This window comes from Ranitomeya imitator, chromosome 5 (assembly GCF_032444005.1).
Source record: "Ranitomeya imitator isolate aRanImi1 chromosome 5, aRanImi1.pri, whole genome shotgun sequence".
Classification (NCBI taxonomy): Eukaryota; Metazoa; Chordata; class Amphibia; order Anura; family Dendrobatidae; genus Ranitomeya; species Ranitomeya imitator.
Window position 1 is genome coordinate 160,411,719 of NC_091286.1, and position 19,751 is coordinate 160,431,469.

The 19,751-nt window shown below is 41.5% G+C and overlaps 1 protein-coding gene across 1 annotated transcript in view; it reads left to right on the forward strand.

Moving 5' to 3' along the window:
* Nucleotides 1-19,751, forward strand: part of GALNT2 (polypeptide N-acetylgalactosaminyltransferase 2) — a 156,571-nt gene that overhangs the window by 122,435 nt on the left and 14,385 nt on the right. The window contains exons 12-14 of the mRNA XM_069769270.1: nucleotides 1,260-1,352; nucleotides 13,267-13,350; nucleotides 18,953-19,079. Coding sequence (XP_069625371.1) covers nucleotides 1,260-1,352; nucleotides 13,267-13,350; nucleotides 18,953-19,079 — 304 coding nt within the window. The remainder of the gene's footprint in view (nucleotides 1-1,259; nucleotides 1,353-13,266; nucleotides 13,351-18,952; nucleotides 19,080-19,751) is intronic.

Here is a 19,751-nt window from a genome sequence, read left to right on the forward strand (position 1 = left end):
ACATGTGGGAAATGTTACTTATTAAGTATTTTGTGTGACATATCTCTGTGATTTAATTGCATAAAAATTCAAAGTTGGAAAATTGCGAAATTTTCATAATTTTCGCCAAATTTCCGTTTTTTTCACAAATAAACGCAGGTACTATCAAATAATTTTTACCATTGTCATGAAGTACAATATGTCACGAGAAAACAATGTCAGAATCACCAGGATCCATTGAAGCGTTCCAGAGTTATAACCTCATAAAGGGACAGTGGTCAGAATTGTAAAAATTGGCCCGGTCATTAACGTGCAAACCACCCTTGGGGGTAAAGGGGTTAATGTTTTACTGTGATATAACTATCCGGATTAAAAGGATAATCATTAAAAGTTTGAAAATTGCTAATTTTTTAACATTTTTCTCAAATTTCTGAGATTTTTTATAAATAAACACAAAACATACAGACTTAAATTTACCATTACCATAAATTACAATGTGCCATGACAAAACAGTCTCAAAATCACTGGGATTTGTTGAAGCATTCCAGAGTTATTACCACATAAAGTGACACTGGTCAGATTTTAAAAATTTGGCTCCTTCACTAAGGGGTTCAAGCTCAATTTTAACAGTTGGGGGCACCAGCTAAAGAGGAAGCTCTCAAATTGTCTCATGAGCAGCCCAAGGCTGTGCAGTCTCCTAACTTTGTGGTTTCTAGTGGAGCCCAGCACCACTTCACACATGCTGCTTTCTCAGTGGGTGCACTGATGGAATCAGTGGTGGCGCTACTGGTTTCCCCATAATTCCCTGCAGTAATCTGATCACATGGTGTACCACAGCCAATTGGGGGCTAATGCAGGCAGTATAAAACAGAGGCTGGCCAAACAACCAGATTTATGCCCTTACGATGTAGGGATAGGAGCGCTCATTGCACACAGGATAGGGAAAGTTTAAAGGCCTAATGTGATTGAACTGATCAGCACATTTCTTCTATACAGTGGCTGCAGTGTCATACAGTGGAACATGCAACCAGACCTGTCCATCAGTCTCTTCCAGTAGAAATGTAGTTTCCCCATGGGAGTTGTTTTGCTATTGGAGGAACCTAACAGACTGGTCTGGTCACATGCTCCCCACCAGCAGCCATTATATGGACAGAAGTGCTGATCAGCTTGTGACTAAAGTTGTACTAACAAGGGAAAGTGACAAATCCTTTTCACATGTGATATATCTTGGATATGTATGCATCCTATTTATTTCCTAATTTCTTTCTATCCTGATAAAGAAACACTAGAAGAGCTGCTGAGGTGTGGATGGATGAATACAAAAATTTCTACTATGCAGCTGTGCCATCAGCCAGAAATGTACCATATGGAAAGTAAGTAATTTTGTAAATCCCATCTTAAAGCTTTCTAATTTTTTTACGCTTGTGCTGATATAGCAGGCATTGCCTACATGAAAAATCCTTAAATGGGTTGTACCAGGTTTGGAAGTGTGGATAGAAAACAACTTCCCGATTGATGGGGTGTGATTGCTGAATCCCTCACCGATCCCAAAGAGTTTAATGTAAAAAGAATGACAGTCAATAGTGATGAGCGAGTATTCTTGTTGCGCGAGTTTTCCCGAGCACGTTCGGGTGACCTCCGAGTATTTATGACTACTCGGAGATTTACTTTTCATCGATGCAGCTGAATGATTTACAGCTATTAGCCTGCTTTATTACATGTGCGGTTTCCCTAGCAACCAGGCAATCCCCACATGTACTCAGCCTTGCTAGCTACTGGGCTAGTAGCTGTAAATCTTTCAGCTGCCGCGATGAAAACTAAATCTCCGAGCAGTCATAAATACTCGGAGGTCACCTGAGCATGCTCGGGAAAACCCGACCAATGATTACACGCGCTCAGCACTAATAGTCAATCATGCACCCCATGAGACTACCGAAGATCTGCTCTCAGCTATCTCCAGCAGTCTTAGTAAGAATGAAGTGAAGATGCAGATTATCGACCACCACTCTATTAACATTAGGATGTGTTAAAAAAAACCTAAATAAAAAATGTAAAATTAATTTTACATACTATTATCTTTATTTAATAAAATTGGACTAACTTTATATCTGGAATATTCATACAGTACCAGTCAAGAGTTTTTACTTTTTTCTTACTGGAATGTGCACATTGTAGATTGAAGAAAGCAAAACCACAAAGGAATACCTATGGAAACAAGGAGTAAAGAAACATAAGAAACCAGAATGTGTGTTAAACCTTAGGTTCCTCAGTTAAGCTACGTTCACACTAGCGTTGTGCGCCGCTGCGTCGGCGACGCACAACGCACCGAAAAACGCATGCAAATGCACGCAAAAACGCTGCGTTTTTCGACGCGTGCGTCGTTTTTTGACGAAAATCGGACGCAAGAAAAATGCAACTTGTTGCGTTTTCTTGGTCCGACGCTAGCGTCAAAAAAGACGCACGTGTCGGAAAACGCAACAAGCAAAAACGCATGCGTCCCCCATGTTAAACATAGGGGCGCATGACGCGTGCGTCGCCGCTGCGTTGCCCGACGCTAGCGCGACGCACACTAGCCGAACGCTAGTGTGAACGTAGCCTTACTCCTCTCTCTTTCTACTTTGATGGAAACTTTACACCCATTGGCGTTCTCTCAAGCAGTTTCATCAGGTCTTCACCAGGAATTGCTTTCCAACAATCTTGAAGGCATTCCCAAAGGTGCTGAGCACTTATTGACTGGTTGCCTTCACACTGCTGTCCAACTCATCCCAAATCATCTCAATTGGGTTGAGGTCAAGTGATTGTGGAATCCATATCTTTTGATGCAGCACCACTATGTCCCTCTCCTTCCTGGTTTCAAGCCTTTACATAAAGTAGAGGTGTGTTTTGGGTCGTGGTCCTTTTACAACAAAATTGATGGTCCCACTTGTTGCAAACCAGATGGAAATTCGTGATGTTGCAGAATGTTATAGTTATCCTGTTTGGATAACTGTGCTTTAACCCCTTCATGACCCAGCCTATTTTGACCTTAAAGACTTAAAGAGAGTTTTTTGCAATTCTGACCAGTGTCCCTTTATGAGGTAATAACTCAGGAACGCTTCAACGGATCCTAGCTGTTCTGAGATTGTTTTTTCGTGACATATTGGGCTTCATGTTAGTGGTAAATTTAGGTCAATAAATTCTGCGATTATTTGTGATAAAAACGGAAATTTGGCGAAAATTTTGAAAATTTCGCAATTTTCACATTTTGAATTTTTATTCTGTTAAACCAGAGAGTTATGTGACACAAAATAGTTAATAAATAACATTTCCCACATGTTTACTTTACATCAGCACAATTTTGGAAACAAAATTTTTTTTTGTTAGGAAGTTATAAGGGTTAAAATTTGACCAGCGATTTGTCATTTTTACAACGAAATTTACAAAACCATTTTTTTTAGGGACCACCTCACATTTGAAGTCAGTTTGAGGGGTCTATATGGCTGAAAATACCCAAAAGTGACACCATTCTAAAAACTACACCCCTCAAGGTACTTAAAACCACATTCAAGAAGTTTATTAACCCTTCAGGTGCTTCACAGCAGCAGAAGCAACATGGAAGGAAAAAATGAACATTTAACTTTTTAGTCACAAAAATTATCTTTTAGCAACAATTTTTTTATTTTCCCAATGGTAAAAGGAGAAACTGAACCACGAAAGTTGTTGTCCAATTTGTCCTGAGTACGCTGATACCTCCTATGTGGGGGTAAACCACTGTTTGGGCGCACGGCAGGGCTTGGAAGGGAAGGAGCGCCATTTGACTTTTTGAATCAAAAATTGGCTCCACTCTTTAGCGGACACCATGTCACGTTTGGAGAGCACCCGTGTGCCTAAAAATTGGAGCTCCCCCACAAGTGACCCCATTTTGGAAACTAGACGCCCCAAGGAACTTATCTAGATGCATAGTGAGCACTTTGAACCCCCAGGTGCTTCACAAATTGATCCGTAAAAATGAAAAAGTACTTTTTTTTCACAAAAAAATTCTTTTAGCCTCAATTTTTTCATTTTCACATGGGCAACAGGATAAAATGGATCCTAAAATGTGTTGGGCAATTTCTCCTGAGTACACCAATACCTCACATGTGGGGGTAAACCACTATTTGGGCACATGGTAAGGCTCGGAAGGGAAGGAGCGCCATTTGACTTTTTGAATGAAAAATTATTTCCATCGTTAGCGGACACCATGTCGCGTTTGGATAGCTCCTGTGTGCCTAAACATTGGAGCTCCCCCACAAGTGACCCCATTTTGGAAACTAGACCCCCCAAGGAACTTATTTAGATGCCTAGTGAGCACTTTAAACCCTCAGGTGCTTCACAAATTGATCTGTAAAAATGAAAAAGTACTTTTTTTTCACAAAAAAAATTTTTCGCCTCAATTTTTTCATTTTCACATGGGCAGTAGGATAAAATGGATCATAAAATTTGTTGGGCAATTTCTCCCGAGTACGCCGATACCTCATATGTGGGGGTAAACCACTGTTTGGGCACTCGGCAGGGCTCGGAAGGGAAGGCGCGCCATTTGACTTTTTGAATGGAAAATTAGCTCCAATTGTTAGCGGACACCATGTCGCGTTTGGAGAGCCCCTGTGTGCCTAAACATTGGAGCTCCACCACAAGTGACCCCATTTTGGAAACTAGACCCCCCAAGGAACTTATCTAGATGCATATTGAGCACTTTAAACCCCCAGGTGCTTCACAGAAGTTTATAACGCAGAGCCATGAAAATAAAAAATAATTTTTCTTTCCTCAAAAATGATTTTTTAGCCTGGAATTTCCTATTTTGCCAAGGATAATAGGAGAAATTGGACCCCAAATATTGTTGTCCAGTTTGTCCTGAGTACGCTGATACCCCATATGTGGGGGTAAACCACTGTTTGGGCACACGTCGGGGCTCAGAAGGGAAGTAGTGACTTTTGAAATGCAGACTTTGATGGAATGGTCTGCGGGCGTCACATTGCGTTTGCAGGGCCCCTGGTGTGCCTAAACAGTAGAAACCCCCCACAAGTGACCACATTTTAGAAACTAGACCCCCCAAGGAACTTATCTAGATATGTGGTGAGCACATTGAACCCCCAAGTGCTTCACAGACGTTTACAACGCAGAGCCGTGAAAATAAAAAATCATTTTTCTTTCCTCAAAAATGATGTTTTAGCAAGCATTTTTTTAGATTCACAAGGGTAACAGGAGAAATTGGACCCCAGTAATTGTTGCGCAGTTTATCCTGAGTACACTGATACCCCATATGTGGGGGTAAACCACTGTTTGGGCACACTTCAGGGCTCGGAAGTGAGGGAGCACCATTTGACTTTTTGAATACGAGATTGGCTGGAATCAATGGTGGCGCCATGTTGCGTTTGGAGACCCCTGATGTGCCTAAACAGTGGTTACCCCTCAATTCTACCTCCAACACTAACCCCAACACACCCCTAACCCTAATTCCAACTGTAGCCATAACCCTAATCACAACCCTAACCACAACCCTAATTCCAACCCTAACCCTAATGCTATGTGCCCACGTTGCGGATTCGTGTGAGATATTTCCGCACAATTTTTGAAAAATCCGCGGGTAAAAGGCACTGCGTTTTACCTGCGGATTTTCCGCGGATTTCCAGTGTTTTTTGTGCGGATTTCACCTGCGGATTCCTATTGAGGAACAGGTGTAAAACGCCGCGGAATCCGCACAAAGAATTGACATGCTGCGGAAAATACAATGCAGCGTTTCCGCGCGGTATTTTCTGCACCATGGGCACAGCGGATTTGGTTTTTCATATGTTTACATGGTACTGTAGACCTGATGGAATACTGCTGCGAATCCGCAGCGGCCAATCCGCAGCCAAATCCGCACCGTGTGCACATAGCCTAATTCTAAAGGTATGTGCACACTGCGGAAAACGCTGCAGATCCGCAGCAGTTTACAGTTCAATGTAAACCTATGGGAAACAAAAATCGCTGTACACATGCTGCGGAAAAACTGCACGGAAACGCAGCGGTTTACATTCCGCAGCATGTCACTTCTTTGTGCGGATTCCGCAGCGGTTTTACAACTGCTCAAATAGAAAATCGCAATTGTAAAACCGCAGTGAAATGCGCAGAAAAAAACGCGGTAAATCCGCAGCGGTTTAGCACTGCGGATTTATCAAATCCGCAGCGGAAAAATCCGCAGAGGACCAGAATACGTGTGCACATACCGAAACCCTAACCCTAGCCCTATCCCTAGCCCTACCCCTACCCCTAGCCCTACCCCTAACCCTACCCCTAACCCTAACCCTATTCTAACATTAGTGGAAAAAAAAAAATTCTTTATTTTTTTATTGTCCCTACCTATGGGGGTGACAAAGGGGGGGGGGTCATTTATTATTTTTTTTATTTTGATCACTGAGAGGTTATTTCTCAGTGATCAAAATTCACTCTGGAACGAATCTGCCGGCCGGCAGATTCGGCGGGCGCACTGCGCATGCGCCCGCCATTTTGGAAGATGGCGGCGCCCAGGGAGAAGACGGACGGGACCCCTGCAGGATCGGTAAGTATGATGGGGTGGGGGGGGGGATCGGAGCACGGGGGGGGGGAATCGGAGCGCGGCAGGCGTGGAACGGAGCACGGGGGGGCGTGGAACGGAGCACGGGGGGGCTGGAACGGAGCACGGGGGTGGGGTGGATCGGAATGCAGGGGGGGTGATTGGAGCACGGGGGGAGCGGACAAGAGCACGGGGGGAGCGGAGCACTGGATGGAGGAGAGCTGGAGCAGTGTACCGGCCAGATCGGGGGGCTGGGGGGGCGATCGGTGGGGTGGGGGCACATTAGTATTTCCAGCCATGGCCGATGATATTGCAGCATCGGCCATGGCTGGATTGTAATATTTCACCCGTTATAATAGGTGAAATATTACAAATCGCTCTGATTGGCAGTTTCACTTTCAACAGCCAATCAGAGCGATCGTAGTCACGAGGGGGTGAAGCCACCCCCCCCTGGGCTAAACTACCACTCCTCCTGTCCCTGCAGATCGGGTGAAATGGGAGTTAACCCTTTCACCCGATCTGCAGGGACGCGATCTTTCCATGACGCCACATAGGCTTCATGGGTCGGATTGGCACCAACTTTCATGACGCCTACGTGGCGTCATGGGTCGGGAAGGGGTTAAATTTCGAATAAACCTTTATTTAGGTCAACAGCAAAGCAACCATCACACCTCATCATCCATGCTTCTTGATGTTCACCAGATGTAAAAAAAAAAACAGTCTGCTCACCTTTCCGAAGTCTCAAAGACATGACAGTTGGTACTAAAAAAAAAAACGTATAATTTTAATTCATTATACCACAGTAGAGATTTGCTCTGATCTCATTTTCAATTCCTTGTGTTGCTTGAACTAAACATGTCTCTTCTTGCCGACCTTCATAATTCTCTTCACAACAGTTTGACCATAAAGGCTTCCTTGCTGCAGTCCCCTCTAGGCAATAGATGTTGAGATGTGTCCACTTCTTGATAACTGAGCATAGAATCCTAGAATGGTAGAGTTATAAGGGACCTCCTGGGTCATCTGGTCCAACCCCCTGCTGAAAGCAGGATTCACTAAGTAATCCCAGACAGATGTCTGTCCAGCCTTTGTTTGAAGACTTCCATTGAAGGAGAACTCACCACCTGTCATGGCAGTCTGTTCCACTCATTGATCACCCTGTCAAAAAATTTTTTCTAGCATCTAATCTGTCTCTCCTCCCATTCAGTTTCATCCCATTGCTTCTATTCCTTCCTTGTGCAAATGAGAATAAAGAGGATCTTTCTACAATCTGACAGCCCTTGACATATTTGTAGGCAGCTATTAAGTCTCCTCTGTCTTTTTTGCAAGCTAAACATTCCCAAATCCGGTAACCGTTCCTCATAGAACATGGTTTGCAGACCAGTCACCATTCTGGTCTCTCTTCTCTGAACTTACTCCAGTTTGTTGATGTCTTTTTTAAAATGTGATACCCAAAATTTAACACAGTATTACAGATGTGGTCTGACCAAAGAGGAGTAGAGGGCAATAATGACTTCACATGATCTAGACTGTATGCTTCTGTTAATACATCCCAGAATTGCATTTTCTTTTTTTTCAGCTGCATCGCACTGTTGACTCATGTTCAGTCTGTGATCTATTAGTATACACAAGTCTTTTTCACATGTGCTGTTACTTAGCCCTATTCCTCCCATTCTGTATATGCTTTTTTCATTTTTATTGCCCAGTTTTAGTACTTTGCATTTTTCCCCATTAAAAACCATTCTGTTTGTTGCAGCCAACTGCTCCAGTTTATTTATATATATTTTTAATACTCTCTCTCTCTCTTCTTTAGTATTAGTTATCCCTCCTAGCTTTGTGTCATCAGCAAATTTAATCAGTTTACCCTCAATTCCTTCATCTAAATCGTTGATAAAGATGTTGAACAATACAGGGCCCAGGCCAGAGCCCTGTGGTACCTCACTTGAGACATTCTTCCAACTGTGTGTGCAGCCATTTACGACCAATCTTTGGGTCCGATCACTAAGCCAGTTATGAATCCACCTAACCGTTCCTGTCACGATCCATGTTTGGATCTGTGGCAGATCTGGTTTCCCCCAGATTTAAACCTTTTTTCCTTTCTGGTCATTGGGGGTTAATGCAGTTTTCTCCCCCCCCCCGGTGGCCGCTGGTGTTATTGCATTGCTGCTGTGTCAGCTGATGTTTGTGACCACTCCCACCATCCTTTATAAGGTCACCTGGTGCTTCAGCTGACTATTGGTTATACAGTTCCTTTCAGGAGACCAACCTCGCAGTAGCAGCTCCCTGGTGTCAGCCAAGTCTGGTGTTTGGAGCTCAGTTGCTGTACTATCTTTGTTGTGGAGTCTGCAGCGGCGTGCACAAGCTATGTTCTGAGTTTTGTCCCTTTGTAGTTTGTGCATTCACTTTTTGTATCATGTTCCCCTCACTCATATTGTTTATTTCTGTTTATTGGCTTTGTTCTGCTGTTTACACTGTTCACCTCCTGGGGTTGGGGGTTTAGTTCAGGGTTTAACAGGAGACAGAGACAGGTCGGTGACTTGTGCCTCCCAACCTTCAAGGGTACCCCCAAGTTAAGGAAAGCCAGGGCTTCCCCTAGCCTGGGGGGCAGTTCAGGGGCCCAGATTCCTCATCTCCTGTTTTCCTATTTCTGCCTCGTGACAGTTTCCTTGTCCATTCCATACTTAGTCATTTTTTCAGTAAGGATTGTGTGAGATACTTTGTCAAATGCTTTGTTGAAGTCAGGATATATTATACACCATGTTCCAAATTATTATGCAAATTACATTTTTCCTGGATTTTCCTAAATGGTTGGTGCAAATGACAGTCTAATAAAAGTCATCACCCGTTAGAGTATACATCGAATTTTATTGAAGAAACCTCCCAATGATAACAGTATTATCTCCAAAATAAATAAAAACTCAAAATTCTCTGTTTATTATTATTAAGCACAGTAGAATTTCTAAACATTTTATATTTTTTAAAGAACTGAAAATGCTCATTTGTGAAATTTGCAGCATTAGGAGGTCACATTCACTGCACAAAAAAGCTATTTAACTCCAAAACATCCTAACAGGCCAAGCTACATGTTAACATAGGACCCCTTCTTTGAGATCACCTTCTCAATTCTTGCATCCATTGAACTTGTGAGTTTTTGGAGAGTTTTTGCTTGTATTTCTTAGCATGAAGTCAGAATAGCCTACCAGAGCTGCTGTTTTGATGTGAACTGCCTCCCACCCTCATAGATCTTTTGCTTGATGATACTCCAAAGGTTCTCTATAGAGTTGAGGTCAGGTGAAGATGGTGGCCACACCATGAGTTTATCTCCTTTTATGCCCATAGTGGCCAATGACTCAGAGATATTCTTTGCAGCACGAGATGGTGCATTGTCATGCATGAAGATGATTTTGCTCCTGAAGGCACGTTTCTGCTTTTTATACCATGGAAGAAAGTTGTCAGTCAGAAACTATATACTATGCAGAGGTTATTTTCACACCTTCAGGAACCTTAAAGGGCCTTATCAGCTGTTTCCCCATGATACCGGCCCAAAACATGACTCCACCTCCTTGCTGACGTTGCAGCCTTGTTGGGACATGGTGGCCATCCACTACTCCATCCATCTGGACCATCCAGGGTTGCTCGACACTCATCAGTAAACAAGACTGTTTGGAAATTAGTCTTCATGTATGTCTGGGCCCACTGCAACCGTTTGTTTGTGAACACTGTTTAGGGGTGGCCGAATAGTAGGTTTATGCACTACAGCAAGCCTTTGAAGGATCCTACACCTTGAGGTTCGAGGGACTCCAGAGGCACCAGCAGCTTCAAATATCTGTTTGCTGCTTTGTAATGGTATTTTGGCAGCTGCTCTCTTAATCCAATGAATTTGTCAGGCAGAAACTTTCCTCATTATGTCTTTATCTGAATGAAGTCTGTCTGTGCTCTGTTTCATTCACAAATCTCATCACAGTATGATGACCACTCTTAGGTTTTCGTGAAATATCTGTTTTCATACCTTGTCCAAGGCATTGCACAATTTAATTATTTTCAGCAGCAGAGAAATCCTTTTTATTTCCCATATTGCTTGAAACCTGTGGCCTGCTTAATAATGTGGAACATCATTTTTAAGTAGTTTTCCTTTAATAAAATCACCTGGAAAACTAATTATCACATGTTTAAGATTGATTTCAGTGATCCATTGAGCCCTGAGACACAATACCATCCACGAGTTTATTTGAAAAACAAAACAATTAAATCTTTGACACTTAAATCCAATTTGCATAATAATTTGGAACACAGTGTATCTACAGCATTTCCCTGATCCACCCAGTCAGTGATTCTGCCATAGAAGGAAATTAAGTTAGTCTGACATGACTTATTAATTACAAACCCATACTGACTCTGTATAATCACTTCATTCTTACCCAGGTACTTATATGCATGTTGTTTAATAATTTATTCAAATATCTTTCCTGGTATACTGGTCAGACTCACCGGCCTATAGTTCCTTGGGTCCACCTTCTCCTTTTTAAAGATAGGAACAACATTTGCTCTACTTCAGTCTTCTGGGACTTCTCCTGTTCTCCAAGAATTTTCAAAGATTATGGAGAGTGGTTCAAAAATTTCTTCTGCTATCTCCTTCAGTACTCTTGGGTGTAATTCATCTGGACCTGGAGACTTGAATTCATTTATGTTAGCTAAGTGTTTCCTCACTATCTTTCTGTTTATAGATATCTTGGATTCCTCTTTTCCTTTAATAGGACAGTGAAGAACAGTTGATGTTACATTTCCTTTCTGAGAGAAAACAGATGCAAAATAGAAATATAAAAGTTCGGGCTTCTCAACATCCTTTCCTACCATTTCATCATTTTCATCCTGCAAATATCCTATAGCATCTTTGACTTTTCTTTTACTTTTGACATATCTCCAGAATCCTTTTTTTATTGCTTTTAACGTCTTTTGCAAGCCTTAATTCATTGTCCGCTTTAGTAAATCTGATTCGTGCCCTGCAGGTTCTGCAGACAGCATTATATTCTTCTTGAGATATGCCTCCATCTTTCCATTTGATGAACCTTTCTTTCTTGCTTTTTAGCATGTGTTTCAATCTGTGTTCATCCATCCTGGTTTCCTTAAATGCTTCCTTTTCATCCTTATTTTCAAAATTGTTAACGATTGTGCTTTGAGAATCTCATTTTTCAAAATTTCCCATCCTTCTGGACTTTTTTTTGTCCTTAAGGATATCCAGTCATTGGATCCCTCCAATTCTCTGAGTCCCTTAAAACCTGCCTTTCTGAAATCTAGCCTTGAAGTCTGAGTCTTCACAGGTCTTTCCTCCTTTATCCAAAATTCTAAAATACAGTAGCATGTTCGCTACCTCCTAAGGTCCCAGCCACTCTTGCCTCCTCAACCTTTTCCTCCCTCTTTATAAGGATTAGATCAAAGGTAGCAGATCCCCTTGTTTTCTCACCTACTTTTTTGGAGATACTGTCAGTTTGCCTTTTTTGATGCTGGTTACTCTGAATTTATTCTCTTCAGCAGTTGTACTTGTTCTTCACTCTCCTGAGGCAGTCCTCATGAGATCCAATTTCATCATAGTGGTTGAAGGTTTTCATGACTGCATTTAAAGGTACCTTCAAGGTTCCATGATTTTTTCTGATTGACTGACCTTCATTGACTGTCTAAACGTTATGAGGAGCTGTTGTTTCTTTTGACATAGTTGAGTAGTTCTTGTCATATTCTGGCTTTAAAACAGTAGATGGATAGAGTTCAGTACTGTATGGAATTGAGTAAAAGCCTCCTGCAAAACACACGTGATTTTTGTGAACGCTCTCTGAAGGTCTATGATTCCAGAAATGACACGCGTAGTCATTTGAAGACAAACCAGATGAGGCTGCTTGACAGAATGCCAAAGAGTGTGTAAAGGTCATCAGAATAAAAGGAGGGATACATTGAGGAATTTAAGGTTTAACTCCTATTCTCTTTAATCTCTTTATTCTTTTTGTTTTCCTCAGCAGTCTTCATTAGCTCGTGTCAGCCAAGTTTCTATACTTGGTTCCTCCTTGTATGCTTTCCTTTTTTTTTTCTCTAGGCTGGTCACACTTCTCTCTGTGAGCCTGTACATGCTTTTCCCACTCTTGAAATTTGTGTGCAAAACCACTCAGTACTGCTGCGTTCTAAATCACTGTAGGGAGTTGGGGGAGCCGAGAGCTGGAACAGGAGCTCTACGTTAGATTAAAGCCTTATCAACACTACAAGCAGCAAATATGGTAGATAAATTTTAATGGTGACTAGTTACTAAACTACATTTAGGAAGGACATGAACAATTAAAATAATAAATCTGTGCAACAGTGTCCATAGCCTTAAAAAGGTAACTGTCGTTTTAAATGTTGTGTTTTTTGTTCCATAAACGAATAGTGCACATGAATACATGTCACTTTGATATGTTCTGCTTCTTTCTCCTCCTGGACTGATCTTTTATTCTCAATATTCTCAATTCACAGCCAAAATGTGTCTTCAGTGAATGCAGAATACTGAGATAGGAGATGGCATTTGGTGCCTAAACAGTTCTATGTAGGAGGAGGAGCCTGAGACATATATAGACATAGTGCTGCAAGTTCACCTGAATCGGAAGTTACTGGATAGTATATCTCCTGTTTGATAAAAAAAAAAAACTTCTGATTTTTAATAAGAAGACTGGTGGTTTAGCTTTCTGTTCACCTAACATCTTTCTGTTTCTTGTTTCCAGTATTCAGAGCCGTACAGAGTTGAAGAAAAAACTGGGCTGCAAACCTTTTAAGTGGTATTTGGAAAATGTTTATCCAGAGCTAAGGTGACATTTTTAATGTTGGGTTAATAGTAGCTTTTTTTATTTTGTTTACTCCATGAAAACCAGTAGAAGTAATGCAGATTATAAAAACAATAATGTTGAAATATTACCATGCCTGTTTTCACTTGGCCTATACAAAACACACTTTAAGACCTTTAAAACAAAAATATTTTAAGGGCTCATTCAAACATCCATGTCGTTAGATCTGAGCATGGACTGGTTGCAGCTCTCACGAATAGTTTGATGGCTTCATATGTTTTTATGAAGCAGTCAGGCTTTGATCAGGAGACCCGTTACAATGGAGATTCAGACCACTGCCAGCATAGCAGCAAGTCCTGCTCTAACCCTACATCTAGCAATTACAGTGGGTACGGAAAGTATTCAGACCCCTTTAAATTTTTCACTCCTTGTGTCATTGTAGCCATTTGGTAAATTCAAAAAGGTTCATTTGTTTTCTCATTAATATACACTCTGCACCCCATCTTGACTGAAAAAAAGCAGAAATGTAGTAATTTTTGCAAATTAAAAAAGAAAAACTGAAATAACACATGGTCATAAGTATTCCGACCCTTTGCTCAGTATGGAGTAGAAGCCCCCTTTTGAGCTAGTACAGTCATGAGTCTTGGATTTGGGGATCCTCTGCCATTCTTTCTTGCAGATCCTCTCCAGTTCTGTCTGATTGGATGGTGAACATTGGTGGACAGCCTTTTTCAGGTCTCTCCAGAGATGCTCAATTGGTTTAGGTCAGGGCTCTGGCTGGGGGAGTCAAGAATGGTCACAGAGTTGTTCTGAAGCCACTTCTTTGTTACTTTAGCTGTGTGCTTAGGGTCATTGTCTTGTTGGAAGGTAAACCTTCGGCCAAGTCTGAGGTCCAGAGCACTCTGGAAAAGGTTTTCATCCAGGATATCTTTGTACTTGGCCTCATTCTTGTTTCCTTCAATGACAACCAGTCGTCCTGTCACTGCAGCTGAAAAACACCCCCATAGCATGATGCTGCCACCACCATGTTTCATTGTTGGCATTGTATTGGGCAGGTGATGTTCAGTGCCTGGTTTTCTCCTCACGTACCCTTTTGAATCAGTGGCGGGCTGGGCCAGGTGGCAGGGAGGCAAATGCTCCCCCCCAGCAGCTGTACAGGGATGGCCGCGCATAGCAAAAGTTTTCATGCGACCCGCGGGCAAGTCCCCGGAGGCCACAATGCTTGGGCGACAGCCCTATCCTGCCAGCTGCCGACCCTTTAACCCCAAAGTGCACGCAGCGTTCATTACAGGGTTAGCGCTGGGGTGGGCGGGGTTAGCGCCCAATGCTCTCACGTACTCCTGTCCTGTATCCCCTTGCTATGTAACCCCCTGTGATATTTGCTCCCATGTGATCTCTGTGCCCCCTTTGATCTCTGTCCCCTCCAGCTATGTGCCCCCCAACTATGTGCCCCTCTGTGATCTCTGTGCTCTCCAGCTATGTGCCCTCCTGTGATTTCTGTGCCCCCCTGTGATCTTCGTGCCACCCCCTTGTAATCTTCGTGCCAGCTTAGTGTGTTTCAGTCATTATGTAGTAGAAGGTGTATGGTGGTATCATTGTTCTTTGCATAGAGTGTTTTGTTATTTAGAGGTAATGGTCATATTATGTTACGTAATCGCTGTGTAGTGGTGGACATTGTGTCGCTGTATTGTTTTGGCCTTTTATTGTAGTAATTTTGATAATATTGGTCTTTGCATTGTCTGTTTTTGGTTAACAACAGTGATATTCTGTAATTATATATGTGTAGATGCTAGTTTAAATGGCTATAGGGGGTTAATATGGGGAGACAAGCGCTTTGGAGCTTAGGTCCCTGATCTTTTAGGACCCTTGCAATGCCCCTGCCATACTGTGTGTTTACATGTCTGTGTTTTTGGAGTTGTATGTATGTTTGTAAGTGAGCTCCGTTATGGTACCATATCGAAACAGTAAGCTTGGTTCTGGTACTGTATCGATGTAGTAATATAGATTCTGGTGCCATATGTATGCCGTAAGCTTGGTTCTGTTCCTATATCTCTATAGTAAGCTCAGTTCTGCTCCCTTATCTATGTAGTAAGCTCGATTCTGCTCCCTTATCTCGATTGCAAGCACGGTTCTCCTCCCATATCTTTGTAGTAAACTCCGTTCTGCTTCCATATTTCCGTAGTAAGCTCATTTCAGTTACCTTATCTGTGTAGTACTCTTGGTTCCGTTCTCGTGTCTATGTAGTCAGCTTGCTTCTGTTACAGTTTCTATGTAGGCAGGAAGCTTGGTTCAGCTGCCTTATCTCTGTAGTAAGTTTGGTTCTGCTTCCGTATCTCTGTGGTAAGCTCAGTTTTGCTTCCATATCTCTGTAGTAAGCTTTCAGTTCCCTAATCTATATAGTAATCTTGGTTTTGTTCTCGTGTCTATGTAGTCAGCTTGCTTCTGTTACAGTATCTATGTAGGCAGGAAGCTTGGTTCAGCTGCCTTATCTCTGTAGTAAGTTTGGTTCTGCTTCCGTATCTCTGTGGTAAGCTCAGTTTTGCTTCCATATCTCTGTAGTAAGCTTTCAGTTCCCTAATCTACATAGTAATCTTGGTTTTGTTCTCGTGTCTATGTAGGCAGCTTGCTTCTGTTACAGTGTCTATGTATATTGTTGGCTTCCTTCTGCTCCCATATCTATGCAGCAAGTTCCATTCTGTTCCCATATCTATGTACCAGCCTGTTTTTAAACCCTGTTATCTCTGCTGGTTTAATGCAGTGGGCAGAGATAAGCAGGGTAAAGGTGGGCAACCGCAACTCGAGGGCCACTGCCTTGTGATTGCCCCCCTGGCTGAAAAGTGCCAGCCAGCCCCTGCTTAGAATTATCACCAAAAAACGTCTATCTTCGCCTCATCAGACTAGAGAATCTTATTTGTCAAAGTCTGGGAGTCCTTCATGTGTTTTTTTTTAGCAAACTCTGTGTTCTTTCATATGTCTTGCACTGAGGAGAGGCTTCTTTTGGACCACTCTACCATAAAGGCCCGACTGGTGGAGGGCTGCAGTGATAGCTGACTTTGTGGAAAATTCTCCCATCTCCCTACTGCATCTCTGGAGCTCAGCCACAGTGATCTTGGGGTTCTTCTTTACCTCTCTCACCAAGACTCTTCTCCCACGATTGCTCAGTTTGGGTGGATGGCCAGGTCTAGGAAGACTTCTGGTGGTCCCAAACTTCTTCCATTTAAGGATTATGGAGGCCACTGTGTTCTTAGGAACCTTGAGTACTGCAGAAATTCTGTTTTAACCTTGGCCAGACCTGAGCCTTGCCGCAATTCTGTCTCTGAGCTCCTTGGCCAGTTCCTTTGATCTCTTGATTCTCATTTGGTCTGACATGCACTGTGAGCTATGAGGTCTTATATAGACAGGTGTGTGCTTTTCCAAATCAAGTCCTATCAGTTTAATTAAACACAGCTGGACTCCAATGTAGGAGTAGAACCATCTCAAGGAGGATCACAAGAAATGGACAGCATGTGACTTAAATATGAGTGTCTGAGCAAAGGGTCTGAATACTTATGATCATGTGATAATTGAGATTTTCTTGTTATTACATTTTCAAAAATTACTACATTTCTGTTTTTTTCAGAAGGGGTGCAGAGTGTACATTAATGAGAAAAAAATTAACTTTTTTGAAATTACCAAATGGCTGCAACAAAACAAAAAGTGAAAAATTTAAAGGGGTCTGAATACTTTCCATACCCACTGTATATGACTGCTGGTTTGTAGGAGGAAGCACTGCCATTCTCTGGGAAGTCCGGTTGTGTTTGACATTGACAGCTGGCTGCTGCACCATCTCATGCAAGAAGCTTACTTTGTTTTGATATATTAGAACTTTAGTGCACATTAACTGTAGACCGCCTAGGTGTTTAAAGTTTTGTTTGTTTTGTTTTTTTGTACTGCAAAATTACAAAAACCTCATACAGCAGCTTCTGTGAAAGAAAATGCAGTGAGGAAATAGCCAGAAAACAGTGCTGCCTTCTTATACCTGAAATAAGCTGCCTTCTTAGACTGTGTGCACATGGAGTCTTAGACTTCGGCATACCCACTTTGTGCCAGAAAAAAAAGTTTTTTAGGACATTCAAGAGTCTTTTGTCATAAAGCAACATTGCTTGAATTTACGTTGCAATACATGCGTTTGTTCTTTTTAGCATTTTTTTAAGCGTTTTTTTTTTTAGACAGGTTTCTGAGCGAACCCACCTTACACATACCCTTAAGGGGTCAACACACTAAAACACATGAAAACAAAATTCTATATAACTTCTCTCTGTACAAATGCTAACCCTTTATAGAAAATGGCAAAACTCAAAAACAATGCCTTAAGAAGGATGTCAAATGGTTATTTAAGTGTCACAACTCCTCGGTATGGCAGGGGTGGAATAGGGACATACCCAGGGTCAAATTTCTTTCTGCTTATCGCCCCTACCACCTCGCTTATGTTTTTTAGTAGTTTGTGTGTGTTTCTCTGTCTCTCTCTATGGCGTGTATGTATGTGTGTACGTGTATTTATTTTTTTTACAGACATTATCAACACTGTCCCCATAGAGGATCACAATGAAAGTTTCTATGCATCTGTAACAATACAATTGTACACACATATATGCACACATAAATTGCTGATAATGTCTGTAAAGTGCTGTGGAATTAATGGCGCTATATAAGTGAGTAAAATAAATACATACTATTGTAGCCTTAACATTTTAATGTATATCTGATTTATGGTATATTTTTGTGGGATCTTTTCACGGTAGGGTATTGCATGTAGTTTCCGTTATACACCATTGCCTCTATTCATCATCATCATTGTTGTTGTTTCTCCAGTTTTCTTGAGTAAGTTATTCCATTTTAATAGCTTTAGTTTTTCTGCATTATTCTCTACGTTTTGGATCACTTTTTAAGTTGTTTTTTTTATATTATTATTGTTACCAAGGACAACTGCAAGGAGTTTGTATGTTCTCCCCGTGTTTGTGTGGGTTTCCTCCGGGTTCTCCGATTTTCTCCCACATTCCAAAGACTTACTGATATGGGTTCTAGATTGTTAGCCCCATCAGGGAGAGCGATAATAATGTGGACAAACTGTAAAGCGCTGTGGAATATGTTAGCGCTATAAAAAAAATAAAGATTATTATTATTATTATTTTTCCTCTACACCTTTGCTTATCGAGATGTTTTAGACAGATTCATTGATTGCAACTTTCACCAAGTGTCACATTTCTTTGGTACATCGTATTCCAATTCTTTCACCCTGAAGAAAATTTCTGGAGGAGTTTTCAATTTGCCGCATTTTTGTCACTCATAAAAGGATTTGCAACTTATGGCTCTGAAAGTCACATAAACTGATTAAAAACAAAACAGCATTTTTTGCTTTTGCACCAAATTCATAAACTGCATTCTCTACTTTGAAGAATTTGGTGCAAAAAAATGTCAGTGAATACCACAAAACAAAGAAATAAAAGTGACTTCAATAAATCACAAATCCCTTGTGCCTGAAATGGATATGTACCTACATTTGCACTCCAGTAGGTGGTTCTTTGTTTCTATAGGTACTAATAATTGTAATTTTAAAACTCTTTATAAAGTATATTTTTTTCTCCAGAGTTCCTGACCATCAAGATATTGCATTTGGAGCTTTACAGCAAGGATCAAACTGCTTGGATACACTTGGCCACTTTGCAGATGGAGTCGTCGGTGTTTATGAATGCCATAACGCTGGGGGCAACCAGGTAGGTGGAAAGGTGACCATTCCAGTGTGATTTTCAGTTGGGTCAATTCTGTGATATGCCTTAAATGTATAAAGGATGTGACTTTTATAATGCGTTACTCATTACATATTGTATGACTTTATGTACACAAATCGTAATATGCAGAAATCAATAAGACCCAAATGAGTGTAATAGAGAAATCTGTCACAATAGCAAATATTTTTAAATAAAATGCATACATACATACAGCTCTGGCAAAACATAAGAGACCACTGCACAGTTTTATAAAAATCCGCTTCTCTACATGTCTGACAGCCATTCCATTTAAGTGTCAGTTGAATTCCATCCAGAGTACACCTCCTTCTACTGAATGTGCTTCTGATTAGGTGATCACCCGAACCAAATCTTATTTAACAAAGGAAAGTATAAGGGTATGTGCACTTGCTGCGGATCCGCAGCGTTTCCGCAGCGGTTTCCCATGAGTTTACAGTATAATGTAAACCTATGGGAAATGAAAACCGCAGTGCACATGCTGCGGAAAAAAACGCGCGGAAACGCAGCATGTCACTTCTTTGTGTGGATTCCGCTGCGGTTTTACACCTGCTCCAATATAAAACTGCAGGTGTAAACCCGCAGCAGAAACCGCAATAGAAACCGCGATAAATCCACAGTAAAAACTGCAGCGGTTTTGAA